At 46.2% G+C, this 14,638-nt stretch overlaps 1 protein-coding gene across 3 annotated transcripts in view; it reads left to right on the plus strand.

The window, feature by feature from the left end:
* Positions 1–2,365: 2,365 nt before the first annotated feature.
* Positions 2,366–14,638, plus strand: part of LOC126538797 (uncharacterized) — a 64,175-nt gene continuing 51,902 nt past the window's right edge. The window contains exons 1-6 of one of the 3 annotated variants that reach the window (XM_050185521.3): positions 2,366–2,632; positions 2,998–3,025; positions 7,555–7,656; positions 9,226–9,513; positions 11,979–12,225; positions 12,882–13,219. In XM_050185521.3, coding sequence (XP_050041478.1) covers positions 3,005–3,025; positions 7,555–7,656; positions 9,226–9,513; positions 11,979–12,225; positions 12,882–13,219 — 996 coding nt within the window. In that variant the 5' untranslated portion in view covers positions 2,366–2,632; positions 2,998–3,004. The other 2 variants (XM_050185538.3, XM_050185526.3) reach the window with 2 other exon arrangements.

Genomic DNA, 14,638 nt, shown 5'->3' on the forward strand with positions numbered 1-14,638 from the left:
CCTGAACACATGGAGACGTGTGGCCAGATGAAATTCAGAAGGTGCCGAAGGGTGTGCCTGGTTGGGGAGGGCATCGTAATAGGTGGAAAGGGTAGGCAGCAGCATGGCCCATACTGAGGTACGTACTGGGCTAGGCACGATATAACTATAATGACTATTTTCACGAAGAAGTTTCCTCTAGAGAAACGAGGTGGCGCTTTCGTTGGCGCGCCACATGTTGCCTCAGCAAAAGTGCCCAAATACGAAACCGTTACCTCTTCTGCCCTGCTTCTGTGCGATCAGATGTTGGAAATGCAACTGGGATTTTGCTAACGCACTGTGCTCCATTCATGCTGCAAAATATGGAGCGGTGGAGTGAAGATGTGTACAGTAGTTGGCTGCAAAAATTGTGACTGGCATATTAAGGAATGGAATAAATCTGTGTGTCCAAGTTCACGAACTAGCGCTACATAAGGACGGCCAGTGTTGACGGTTCTTCGCCATGCACGGCATCCCTCAAGGATAAAAAAGTAATCTCATGTGCCAGATTTGTAGCACTAACCTCCAAGCAAAGAACTTAAATTCCGGAACGTCTGCATGCATGAGTACCGCTTGTTATACGGTGACAAAGGGAGCAGCGCCGCATCTTGCCATTAGCAAGTTTCTCGCACGTTAAGTACGCACATCCACCTCGATTCACACGTAAACTTACGCCCACACAATCACCAACATATTGTTACGGAATTATAAAAGAAGAGAGAGGAAGAAGAAGATCGCGGGACGCTGGCTGCTGCATGTTGTTACTAGTCGGCCACCTTAACCCCATTGGCTCTGCTTGTATATACATTGTAATTACAGTCTGTCTATACCCCAACATCCCCGTAACAATATCAAGAATAAGTGAATGGGTGCACACTTGAATCAATGTGCTGAAGCATGGATGACCACGACTACATCAACAGAACACTAATGTTCGAAGCTGAACATTTCGTAACAGCCCAGACTGTAAGTGAGTGACTAGCGACAATATGTATTTGCTACAAGCTATTACAACTTAGAGAACATCTACGTTACAAATATTGTGCCCAGCAAGAACAAATCTACCGCAACTGAGCACACCCGCGAGCAATCAGGCAGAAAATAAACTATCAGGTAGTGACCGGTCGGGGAAGTTTACCTAGTCAGAAACCCGGTAAGCCACTTCTTAAAAGTATTTGCTAAATAAAAAATGAAGAGCTAAACACTGATATTGATTCAATACTTAAGTGGAAAGTTAGGATAGCTCGGAATACATTTTTATCCCTGCTTTTATTACAAGCACCGTAAACGCTGCTCGCACCGTTTTGACAAAGTGCAATGAGCTCCGAAAGCGCTTACATATGTCTTTGAAGCTGTATAGCCAAAGCTTCGCGTGTCGTCCACCCAGTCACCGTCTACGATATCTGCGGAAACAGGTTTGCAGAGCCGCACTGGCGTCATACATACCCTTTGTAAACACAGAGGCAACGGAGACAGTTGAGGCAAGCAATGGACGCGTCACCACGTGACCAAACATGGCAGCGCCCACGGGATCGCCGTGAAAAGGGTCAAAATGTGCGGAGGCTGCACCACTATTCGTTTCATTGATGTGGTAAATGCTGGGAAGCTGGAGCTGACCTACATAGAGAATGCTGATCGCAATGCCACATCTGCGACACCTCTAGCACTGTTCACGAAAACGTCATTGTCACACCTCTTGCCACACAGCATTATTCTGAATTGGGCAATCGACTATATTATGGGGGAACAGCGTGAAAAAAACGAGACACGAAATACGGATAGGGCAAGCACGGTAACTGACCTCAGTGTGCACCGGAGTGTTATTTTATTTCCTCCTTTCTTTTTTTTTTTTTCTTACAACGACCTTGCCCTCTTTCCGCAGTGTACGCCGCGTAGCAAATTAGCCGTGTGCCACGCCTTCCTGCATTTCCTTAAATAACTGCAGGCGTCTCTCTTTCTCTTTCTAGCACTCTCTCTTACCAGCAAGAGAAGTCTAGCGAGTAAAAGCAAAAAGCGCGTCACACCGGTCGACATCACCTTGCTGAACAGCTACCGAACAAAAGCCCTGCAAGCAAGCACGACTGTGCTGATAGAATCGAGCAGTAGACGTGGGAATGGAGGCACGGCTAGCCGTATCATAGGTGTTCTCAGTTAAACCACGCTAAACCAGCTCGTTAAACACAGGCCTTCACTAGTACGCGGCCACTGCACTGCTGTTAGGCTGGTTGCTAAGCAGCGGCGGCAGCAGCGCTCTAGACCGAATTATAGTGAGAAACTTATGGAGAAACTCTATGACCGAAAAGCCCGAAAAAGGGTGGATCGATGTATCAGCCGTATCAAGTCGTTTTGATCAAGTGCTGCGTTGTAGTTATTTCAGCTACGACATCTAGTGAGAGCAGCTGGCTCCAAATCCCTGTTCACCGCCTCCCCCGCATTGCCTGCATCCTCCTCCACCTATGGATTAGCTGCTCGAGCCATCTCTATGCACGAGCCTCCGCTTTGCTGTATTCCATGACGTCCCGCCGCTGAGAACAGCTGTAATTTCCTGTGACATGCTGCTGACTGCTTGCGCTTGCGTACTTCCTGACGTTAGGTAATTGTATCCAGACAAGTGGTGAGTTTCGACTTTCGTTGCGGGTCGCTAGCTTTTTCACACAGATCTGGGGTCAAAATGTAGGAAGTGACAGTGTACCAGCAGAAAGAACGTTTGCCGCACTGCGAGAATTTCCGTCTTGCGCCTGGCTTATTCGTTTGCAGGTGCATGTTTGCGCTCGTACAGTTCGCTTAAATTAAGTTGGGCCAATCACATCGCATACGTTCTTTGCAAGCACTCAGCCGTTGCTCTCAAACGCACTGTACCACTGGGTCGATCATAACTTGGATAATCAGCAGGACGCGCAATATGACAGGTGTACACCTTCTTTCATGTTTGTTCCCGCATGTTACTTGTAAATTTACGTATGCTGTTTTCTCTCACAGGTGAACGATGGAGGATCACGGTGTGGAGGTAAGTTTAATATTTGTATTGTTTTGAACTGCCATTCACGTATTTCTTCATGGTGGCATCTATAACAACTTTATAGCTGTAATTTTAGTGTAACGCTAGCCGGCAAACGTGATTTTAAGCACAGATACGTGCGCGACATTGGAAATATTCGTTTTTTTTTTTTTGCATTGTTAACGTACGTAACAGTACGCTACGTTTGAAAACGTTGCGCAGGAGTTATTTCTCCACAGATTAATGCCTTCCCGGCCGCAACTTTGGCGACGTCGAGTACGTGTTTTCACTCCTGGCATGCAGCAGTTTTGGTATACTGCAACCTTTAGAGAACTGTATATCAAATCGTGGAGCATGGTCTAGCTTGCAATATTTGCCCTCAAATGCAGCTGAAGAAGGAAAACATGCTCACTTTTGCGTTTGCTTTCTACCTATGTCTGAGCATTATACTGTCAAAGAAAGAGCCAAATGTGCAGCGTTCTTACATTTGGACATACGAAGGGCCTTATAGTGGGTGCTCAGGATTTGTGGAATTTGTGGAGACATGATCGAGCTGCACATGAGGCAGTGGCTGCACCGCTTTCATTATTGGGTTCAGTTTTAAAATGCTGAAACTTGTGTTACTTGCATGCAGTGCTCCTGTGACTCCCTCTAGATTTTTTTTTTCTTTACAACTTATGGTTGGTGTACACCCACGACGGCACAAGACTTTCTTGCCTCCTTTTAAGCTGTATTCTTATCATTGTCATTAAAGACCCTGTCAGCTTGCTCCTTTTACTTTATGCCCTTGGGCACCTACATGACAATTAACTCTCTTCAATAACGGAATGCGAGCTCGATCCCGAAGGGGGACGAAGCTGTGGGCTGCTTTACCTGTAGCATCAGAGACAAACAAAAGAAAGATTACGAATGGCATAACACACAAGGCCTCCTTGAAATAGGTGAGGGAACCACCATGTGGATAGTGAACATGGCAAATCCAGAAACCCTCCGCTGCTAAACTGAGTACTTATGTTGTACTGGGTTTTGAATGAAAAACACAGCATATGTTGCAACAAGATGCAGTTCATTCCTCTTCAAGTTTCTGTGAGTGAGCAAATATGTAGCCAAGATACATTACACCACGCATTGTTTCCTGCAGTTGTAAACAGGAAGGGACAGCGGTCACAATTGTGCATGTAACAAATGGTGTGAAGCCCCCTTTGCGCTACCAGGTCCAGGAAAGAACTCTGAAAAAAAAAAAAAAAATGTTTTACAGCACAGGATTATTTATCCTCTACCTAGCCTTTGTCTCATCATCAGTAAGGAGCTCAGAAGCTTGTGCCTCTGCCTTACATATTGGGCCTGCATTCCTGCCAACAGAAGTGCACTACAAGCGCTACGTTTGCATTAGCATTAAGTTTCGGAAACACTTGCTGCTCTCGAGTTGGCTGCTGTGAGCTGAGGCATGACCAGTTGCATAGCGTCCACTGTGTATCAGCAAGAGTGTGTGAATATTTACAATATTTAGTATAAATAGAAGTATATTATTTGTAATTTACTTTTCATTCTTTAGTGCTTTCTTTGTGGTTGGATTTGAAGGATGTGTGTGATAATAGAGGCCTGCTTAAGGAAATCCTAATGCACAGTGAGCTGTCAGTAAGGTGTTGGCTTTGGCTATTTTCCGTTTTTTACATAGCAGGCAATTCTAAGAAATAGAGATAGACCTCTCTTACAGGCCGCATTCGCGACCAAGAAAGATAGCTTGTCTTCACATATAAAAGAAACGTATAAGTATGCATCATGTAATTTCACGTAATAGTAACTTGCATATTTTTATGTCACAAGACGTGACACCATTATTACGTGGTAGGCGTTGCGGATTTGGCTCTATTTACTATTCAACAAGCGGAGCTGAACATTCTTGTGACCAGCAGCCACAGCGCACCACTTGTGATCGCTACCGAAACACAATATGTCGCACACTGAAAACACAAATGCACATAGATAATGTGTGATTTAATGTAAAGTTACAACCATAAGTTCCACTGGTAATATATGAACTAGTCATACCATAGAAAGTGCTCTAGATTGAAAACATTTGTGTTGCAGTAAGAGTAATCAACCTGTGTACCACACTCTTAAGAGGAATACCTTGTGTAGCAGCAATGTGACTCTGCTGGGTCTTGTGGTGACATGCAGTTCCTCCTGGGAATGTTGGGAGGGACCTTTCGTTCCAGAGACGGAAGCCATCTCTGCAATTTCAGGAGAATGGACTTGCATTAGCTGCTGAGGCATTTGGTAGCATAACTTTGCATTGGGGACAGGTGGCCTTCGAATTTGCAAAGTAATGGATGTTTGCTGGAAGCATTACCAATGTTAATTTGTCCCCTGTTGCTTCCGTAAAGTGAAGTGTGGATACACCTTGGTTCTTCCCTTGACGTCACAGGAGCTCAAACAGTAATCTCTAAGCAGCTTCACGTGCAGAGAAAGCTGATAACCTAATTTGCTCAGTTCGACTTGAACACAATACCTACTTCTGAAGCTGTGACCACCAAGCGTAAATTGTTGAAAAGTGGAGAAGTAGAACGTTGACACGTGTACATTTGTGTGGGCTCTGCGCAGTGAACTGGCTATTGTAACGACGTCACCATACTGTTTATCTGTTTGTGTCTTCTCTTTGCTAGTTTATCCTGCGACAACAGCAGACCAAGCATCACTCTACTGTTTCGCATGCATCTCTGCTTGTTCATTTGGCTGCTTTGTGAGTGGGAACTTTCTGTAGTTGCTGCTGGTTGTAGATGGCAGGAAACAATATTAATTTGTTTTGTCATCATCTTGGAGTGTGCACAACAGTAATGTTGCTTAGCCTAGAGGCTTATGGCTATGTGCCTGTGATGCAGGTTCCTTTTCAGAGGTTTCAAACGGGTCCCTGAGGCAGAACCCCAGATAACCCAATCAAGGACAAAGCTGTTCCAGGAAAACAGGCACAAAATTTAATATAACCTGCATGAAAGAGTGTACCATATACACATTTACTGAAATATTAACAGCAACACACAATCTTCAACTTGGATTAAAATAGCACTAACACACTAAGTAGATTCATGGTATAACACAAGCACCTGGTAGGGTCAACGCAAATACAGTTCGATGTTGACAGGCGGTGTGCGAGACGATAAGATAAGTGGCACTGTTCTCACCAAGGCCAGTGATGTGGCGGAGCGGCGAGTTGATGATTGGAGCAAAGGGGATGTAAGCCCCTCAGCGGAACTTTCAGGTGGAAGTGGCAGGAGACGAGGACGTTCTGGCCAGGCAGCTAGCTGTATGCCAACTCGGGCCCACAGCCCAACTGCTCACACTCTGCCTACGGGCACAGGTGTTCGCAGGCCTCGGGTGAGAGTCTGCGGCCTGGCGAAGTCGCAAAGCACACAACAAGGTCGACAGGTTACCCCGGTAGGGCGAAGCCCCGGTGGCTCGTGTCTGGAACCTGATCGCCCTTCGGCTCCTGGTCCAGTGGCCGACCTTTTCCCTGCATCACTTCCTGGGACTCCTCCTCTTTCTGTCAATGCGCCTCGCTTTTCTTCTGCTCTCACCCTTGTGTCCTTTTTGGATTGGTGAATTTCGGAGCTCCACGTTTACCAGTGATTGGTTCTTGGGAGCTCTGTCGGCTTTCGTGATTGGATCATTTTTACTTTATTTTCGTTACTTGTGCCACGAGTCCTCGTGCTTGCCACTCTTTGAAGTGGTCGTCTTTTGTCACACAGTGGAATCACATCAGTGCGTGCACTTTTTGTCTTCATCTTTTCATCTTGCATTCCAAGGCACTTTGCCTGGCACACCGCATACACCACAGTGCCTCATGTTAGGTTGGTGTATTATACATTGATGAATAAAAATGTGGGCAGGCACTCATTTGTTTACATCTGGATCGTGCTGATGCTTCTGAATATGTTAACCCTTTATTGATGAATGTTTGCACCAGAAGAAGAAGAAAAAATTTTTCTTACTGAGTTTCTTTATTGAGTACAAGGTTTCTGGCTAATGTCCTTGGCCAACACTGAATAATGGGCAGCATGCATCGTTTGTTTATAGCAGGAACACGGGAAGTGGTGGTAGATCGGTACTTGACTCGCATACTTTTGAAAGCACGGTCGTAGGAGGCAGACCGATTCAAGATCTCTGGCTGCAGTGATGTCACACACATGGTGTAAAGCAAATGAAATGAACACCTATGGTTCACATATGACGAGAGTGATCTGCACAAATTTCAAGTAAAGCCATAGGTGGATCGACGTGAAGCCCACTTTCAGTTTTCTGCCTGAGGGTTTCCCCCCTATGGCTACAAAAGTTTGCGTAAAATATATATTTTTTTCATTAATTATTCTTATTCTCGATGTATTTTGCGCATTTAGACAGAGAATGAACAAACTGTTTTTAGTATTTATACGTGCTGTCATTAAAAGATCGATAAGCCTGTGATAAACCAGCAGTGCAGAGCTTTGCCTTCCTCAGCCACGTGTGGCTATGCTGTAGTGTGGCCATGTGGTTGTCTGCAGAGCCTGGCAGAGGTGTTCCGCTGCTTCATTTGCATGGAGCGACTGCGGGATGCTCATCTGTGCCCACACTGCTCCAAGCTTTGTTGCTACGCCTGCATTCGAGTGAGTCGCAAGTGATTTGCTTGTTTCATTATTTTGTGATTTATTAAAGGCACACGAATGAGCAACATTAAATCAGTTAAGGCTGGTAAAGTATTGTTTCAAAGCTTCATATTTATTCGTTTGATGCAAGAGTTTATTGCTATCAGAGTAAATGTAGGCCAAACTTTCCTTTCATGAATTTCATGCTGTATGTCAGTATGTATGTATGTATATGTATGTATGCTGCTGGTGTATGTCAGTGTGATGTCACGCTCATAAAATTATTTTCTCCTATTTGGACTGTTTTGGCAGATGCCCAAATCAGAGTGGCAAAATTGGCATCGTGGAATATTTCCATATTTCTGCAGAACTCATTCAGGGGCCTTATTCACTGTCCCTGTGCTTCCAGTTGTTGATTAATGCGACCTTGCTATGCGGTCCGCCATTCTTCTGGTTAGCTCAAATGGTAGAGAGACTGCCTCGAGAAGACCTTATTCTTGAGTACAGTTCCTTGATTAGGATGAATTTTTATTCAACTGTGAAGTGCTCTTAACTAAAAAACATTCTTTGTGGCTCTACTGAGTTTTGTGGAAATTCTTCCACCTTGCAGATTTTTGCAGATATGATTTGCCTTACTCGGGAACTGTATTTTGCAGCTATTTTTTACCTTAGAGTACATTATGTTATGATCGTGATGAAGCCACCAGCATACAAGCACTTGCGCTATGACAAAGGTCAAGAATAATGGAAAAAATATATGTTGGAAAATGTGGCCGCAGAATTGCTGCTCAAGATGTACAGTGAAGTATAACAGCAACGGAAGTGCAGGCTCGCCTTGGCAATCAATGGCTGTGGTTTCTGTTTCTGAGGGATGACTTAAATGACTACGGCAATGTTCACTTGGGCTCATTTGATTGACGTTCCCCGTCATATGTGCTACAAGGATCTTCAGCAGTAATAGCTGCTGCAGAATTGGTTTAAGTGACGCTCAACCTTTTTTAAAGATATTAACCTAATCTGTACAGTGCCCAACTGAGTAGCTAAATGAATGGCAGGAAAGTAGTTGCAAAACACCTGACTACTGCTTATCTTACGCCTGAATGCTATTACATGCCTAGTGAAAGCACAAACTTATTTAGCGCACTTTTATTCCTAATAGAAGGTCAGGGAAATCAAGCAATATTGGTGGTTCCTTCTGCTGCATAGCTGTGGCTGAGCCAGCATGCTGGACAGGAGCTCACATGGCACCACTGTCAATGTTACTTTCTGTGCATTTCCTTTCTCTCCTTTGCTGTCTGCACTGCTCGGTGCTTGAGGGGAGGCGGTGTGATTCTGATTAATTTTGTTGCTGCAACACTTAGTGCAGAAGGCGACTTGAACATACAAGACAGTCTTCCCAAGTCGCTGCAGCTATTTTTCTCACAGCCTACATGGAGCCATGGGATGAAAAACCCCATGAGTATAAGTGTGAAAATACTTGACATTTCAAATATAAAATACTTCCAGGTTTAACCGAAATATTCTGTTCAAATTCTGGTTCAAGAACGTGAGTCGTTCAAAAGGGTAAAACGAGACACTCGATGGCTGCAGCGCTGGCTGACGGAACAGCGGTCTCAGTGCCCGCACTGCCGTGCCTCCCTGCATCTACATGAGCTGGTCAACTGTCGCTGGGTCGAGGAGGTCACTCAGCAGCTGGACACCCTGCAGCTGAGCTCGGCTGCAGCGACAGCCACAACCACTGGAGAGGCTGCCAAGCCCGGTTCCCCCGAGCCGCGTGATCAGGAGCGCTGTCAACACCACAAGGGCGAGAAGCTCAGCGTCTACTGCTGGAACTGCCGCCTCTGCATCTGCCACCAGTGTGCCCTCTGGGGTGGAACGGTAAGGCACGAGCTGTGGCTTTTCACTCTGCCCTGCATTCTTAAACAAATGTACACCCTTTCGGGTGTATATTTGCCACACAACAATAATCGTCATCTGTCCTGCTTGTTTCCTTTCTTGAAAACGCTGCGCTCGCTACTTTCCTGTCAAGAATGCTCTGTGCATGCAATTCAATGCACATGCCGTTCGTGACTTGGAAGTACTGGGCTCTCTGTGTTAAAGAAAGGAAATGCGGACAACACAGATGACGATTATTGTTGTGTGGCAAGATACGACCCAAAGGGTGTAATTTTGCTTAAGAGTTTGGGCGCTGTCAGGTTCCACTTGTCTCTGGCTCAAAAGACGTGTGTTGCTGCATGAGGGAAAAGGAAGTTGTGCAGATGAGGGGAGCACCTTAGCATGCGATGAGGTGTAGCATTATGAAAATCAGAGTAAAAGCATGCCAATAAGTTTTACTAATGGCACATTCAATTGGCCGATTTCTAGCTCTCTGGTGACATGCTTTGCATTTGCCTGTTACCGAGCATTGTGCACAGCTCAAAATGCTTTGAGACACTCTCACGTTCAAGCTGGGAGTGCAGCTGATTTCAGTCAGAATTCCAGTCACTTTGCTTCTCTGATTGCTCTGGGAGCAGCTGAACATTCAGCTTGACTGGGGTTTTTCGGGCTCCCATGTTGAGGGGTTCCGTGCTGCTGTGAACCGAGTCAGAGGGATGTGGAAACCCGTCGAATGTACCGTAAGTTGCAGCATCTTCAACTGGTGCTGCGCACCTCCTCTCTCAAGCGATCATATATTTTGTCGTGCACGCTACTGGTTTATAACCACACAGCAAAATTAGTAATGGTGTTGTCACAGAATGGGAAGGCAAGTGTGTGCAGCCGTTATACAAGATGTTCGCAAGACCACTTATTTTATATTACCACTTATTGGTCAATTCTTACTAGCGATGTGGTTGTATGCATCCATGCAGAGCTCTAGCTTCTTTTGTATGATTTGGATAAACGGAGAGCTGCTGAGACCAAATAACTTTGAAAAATTACTATGTTGCTAGAAGATTGCAGCCATGCTACTCTTTTCAATACATAACTAGTGTAGCAAAGAACACTAGGTGCCTTTGAGCTGTTCACTTAACTGCTATAGCAGGCTTTCGTTTAGATTACTGCTGTGCTGTGAAAGGAGATGTTTTGAAATGTTGCTATTCTGCTGCAGTGAGCTAACAACTTTATTACATTTCATTATATTGTGCTTTGTTTCCTTATGTTTAGTTTGAGTTACACTTTGCATTTGTGTCCCCTCTGTAACTGCCTTCAGGCTGTGAGTAGAAAAATGAATTTAGAAAATTATACAGGCTTAAAGAGTGGTTTTAGGTTGGATCAGTAGCTAAACAAACACACATGCGCATGCCACTTAGGGTGTGGTGTTATGGGCATGATCAGACATTGCATGGTTTAAAGTCTAGACTAAATTTGCTAGTTTCTATGAAAATGCACAGTCCCATCCCACTATACTTGCTGCCACTTTCATTAAAAGAAAGGCAGGACATAACACAGCGTCAGTAATAAAAAAGTATGTTTATTGTGGCTTCCCCGAACGCTCAAACTTTTGGAGAAGCATTGCGAAACTTTGCTGCGCTACACAGACGGGGCGAAGAAAGGTACACAAGGGCGAGCACTTTCTAACAATTGGTTTTATTATTCGGAATCATTAGACCCTATGGAATCATTAGTACCCTGCAGAACTACACAAACATCTCAGGATTCCATATAGGGCACCAAACGATTTTGACGCCAATGTCAAAATGGTCGTGGCTTTTGCCCAGACGGAAGAGGCTCTTTCGAGCCGCTCTCATATGTAAGGCATAGGCTTGATGGCCAACTCCCTATTGCTCCCCTTGCATGGCAGAGCTTCGACGGTATCAGTGCAAGCAGAAACACAACACACTGTTGATTGACCAGCACAACAATGTTTATTGCTACCAGTGGATTTGCTTGGGGCAGGCTAGTTACGACAGAGATGTCTACTGGGGTTATTTGGCAAACAAGGGGCGGGGCGTGACAAAGGACAGGAACAAGACGTTTACCTCGGGTCCTTCCTTTGTCGTAGCTTGCACTCTTCTGCTCTCCGGCATTCACCGGCTGCGTCAGCCGGTTTCGACAGCCCTGCCTCATTCTTTGCTCAATCCAATGGGCGTAGGGGCACTTGTTGCTCTAAGTTTGTGGCCGGTTTGTAAGTTGGTTGCACCACTGTAGGCAAAGCTCTCTGGCTCCCCACATGAAAAAAGAGGAAGAAGGCGTCTGCTCTCCTTGCTTCCGTGGCAAGCATAGGAGCGTGGGAAAATATGAACCTTCATTATTCCAGCAAGCTGGCCTCCCCCCTTGTTGCGTGCTTCGAGCAGTGGATTTTTGGCTTTCTGCAATTCCCTCTGGCTGCAAGCTGCAGAGACTTCTGTGTCGCCCTGGTGCAGCACTGTGGGCATGTGTTCAAGCCCCTGGAGGAGGTGCACGCACAGCAGGTGGCGGCCGTGCGGGAGCAGGTGGGAGCCCTGCGGCGCCGTCTGGTCCACCTGCTGGGGCTGGTGGCCCAGGTGGAACGCTCCGTGGAGGCTGTGCGACAGGCCAAGGACCTGCGTGTCCATGAGATACGCAACGCCGTAGAGCACATGATTGCGCGCCTGGATGCCCAGTTGAAAGGGCGCCTGCTCTCCCTGGTCGGTGAGTGCCCTCTCTATTGGGGTGGATAGGATGAAAGTCTTAGGGCCTAAATAATAAAGGAAAGAAAATTGTTATGACTACGACACAACTTGACATAGGTCTTGGAAGTACAGAAATGCACAAGCATTTCCAGAGTAGGTCGTTCTTGACTGTTCATTCTAGTAGTGCCTCAGCTCAGTTCTTCCTTACCCCAAACTGTGATGTGTTATTATTATTATTAAGCATTATTCTTGATGATTTTCTTTACTGCGTAGCTGATATGCTTGCACTGCAGGCACATGCTTGCAGCTTGAAGCCATAAATGGGTACTGGAGGTGAATGTCAGGCTGATCCGGATTGTTAGACTTTAGCACTGAAATAACAGATTATTGGAAGCAGAGATTAGGTGAGACAAGAAATGACCTAGAATAAAAGACAGGCAATGAGGCCACCTTCGACATTGCAGAGCAGCCTCATGTACCATCAGAGATTGTGGCAAGGGCTGTCTTGCGGAAATGCGATGTTCGTGGTCTGTTGGTGCAGGATGATTGTTGTTGTGAGCCCAGCGCTTGCATTGTTATATTTTGTTTGTTGCTGCTCAGACGGTCACCTGTACTCTGGAGCATCATTGAAACTCGTTCCTCTCCACTGCCTCTCCTTCACTCCTCACTGAGCAGCACAGAAGAATGCCCTCACCCAGGAGACGGAACAATTGGAGCAACTGCTACAGGCCGCCGAAGCACAGCTGAGCTCGTGCTCGCGCTCCGAGCTCATTGCACGTTCACCGGAGATTGTGCGCCGGCTGGGGGAGCTGCTGCAGCGGCAGCCCCCATGCTCGCCCCCTCTGCTGCTCTTACCGGGAGGTGGCCAGGAGTTCCCCTCGGAGATGGTGCCCCCATACGAGTCGAGCGCCTTTCTCCTGCGCAACTTCTCGGTGCTGCAGCAGCGTGCTGACCCCGTCTACAGCCGACCTCTCACCACCTCGGGGCTTACGTGGCGGCTGAAGGTGTACCCGGTACGTGCACCTGCTTTGCTCCAGAGAAATTCATTGTTGTGATTCTTCTTTAAAGGAACCTTGAAATGATTTTGATGATTTTGTGCAAACATACTGAGCCAAGTCCTGAGTTACTGAGTGTAAGTCCTTCTGATCATGAAGTGATGCATTTAAGTGCTCCGTATAAAGTATGTAATTTATTATAAGGCTTTAAAAATGTGCATCGCTACTGATCACAACAGTGCTGCTCCCCCGAGTTTTCAGCTGCGTCCTCCAAATTGACTTAGTTAGCCCAGTTGACCTCATTTGAGCAAGCTATCTGATTAGCTACCCAGGTTGTGTCATTGATAATTTTGCCAACCTTAGGGTGAACAAATGTTGTTCATAATAGTTGAAGTGTTGGTTAATTGGTTCTATAAAAGGAGTAACAGAAAGACAATACAGGACAATTTCTCACTACACTCAAACACTTCCAACATACGGCAAGTGTTGTCAGCTTGTGTTATAACATTCTCCGTGTTGACGGGAGCTGCATGGTCAGTGTTGATTTTGTGGGTATGTGTACTCTCACGCGTCCCCTGATATGTTGTTTTCTCGCATAGCTCCTGTCTCCTGTAATCCGGCTTTGCTGCGGGGCTTTACTGCGCAGTTGGTATGCCTGCAGGGTAGTATGAAAGATGGCGCGAGTGTTGCTGTGCAAACTCCACCTAACGGCGGGGTTACTTAGGCACAAAAAGGAGAAGGCTGTTCCTCTTTGGTTAGGGGTCAGCAAGCGGTGCGGATCTTTTGTGTGTGCACCGATCCATGGTTCTGCGAGACCGTCTCGCGAGGCCTACACCAAAATGGACGAACATGGTCGTTCGAACGCGCCACCATACACATGACCGTACGTGCGAATGACCTGGCGTTGGTGTCCAGCATGGGGCAAACATATTAGCTCGTTATCCGGTCGCGGTGAGTCGGGCTTTTGCGATTTGTTGTGCGCCCGTCTGCATGTTTAGTGGATAGCAACTCGGCTAGCAGGCATTAGTATGTGAAAGGTGCAATAAATGCCCTTGTGATTGTTTGCACTAGTGTGTTGTTGTTCCTTTGTCCCAAGAGCACGAGTCAGGAGCCCCACAATTTTGAGATTTCTTTTTGCGAGCACCATGGATCGCCCTTGTTATGTTGTGGGCTGCAAATCTAGCAATCAGCGACATGTCAAGAAGTAACATCATGTCCCTCTGCAAGGCAACATGCAAGCACAGTGGCTTCAGCATATCGGGCTGTTGGTATCCAATCAGTGCCAGCACCTACGTGTGTTTGTGGCTCTCACTTCACTCCGGAGGATTACCACCACTATAGAGAGCTTTAGCTTGTCCGATATTCAGGTAAACACAAGTGCAAACAAGCTGGGCCTTTTACCGGATGACCGGAGATGCAAACATGAATGGCCTACAC

This window comes from Dermacentor andersoni, chromosome 3, assembly GCF_023375885.2.
Source record: "Dermacentor andersoni chromosome 3, qqDerAnde1_hic_scaffold, whole genome shotgun sequence".
In the NCBI taxonomy this organism is placed as follows: Eukaryota; Metazoa; Arthropoda; class Arachnida; order Ixodida; family Ixodidae; genus Dermacentor; species Dermacentor andersoni.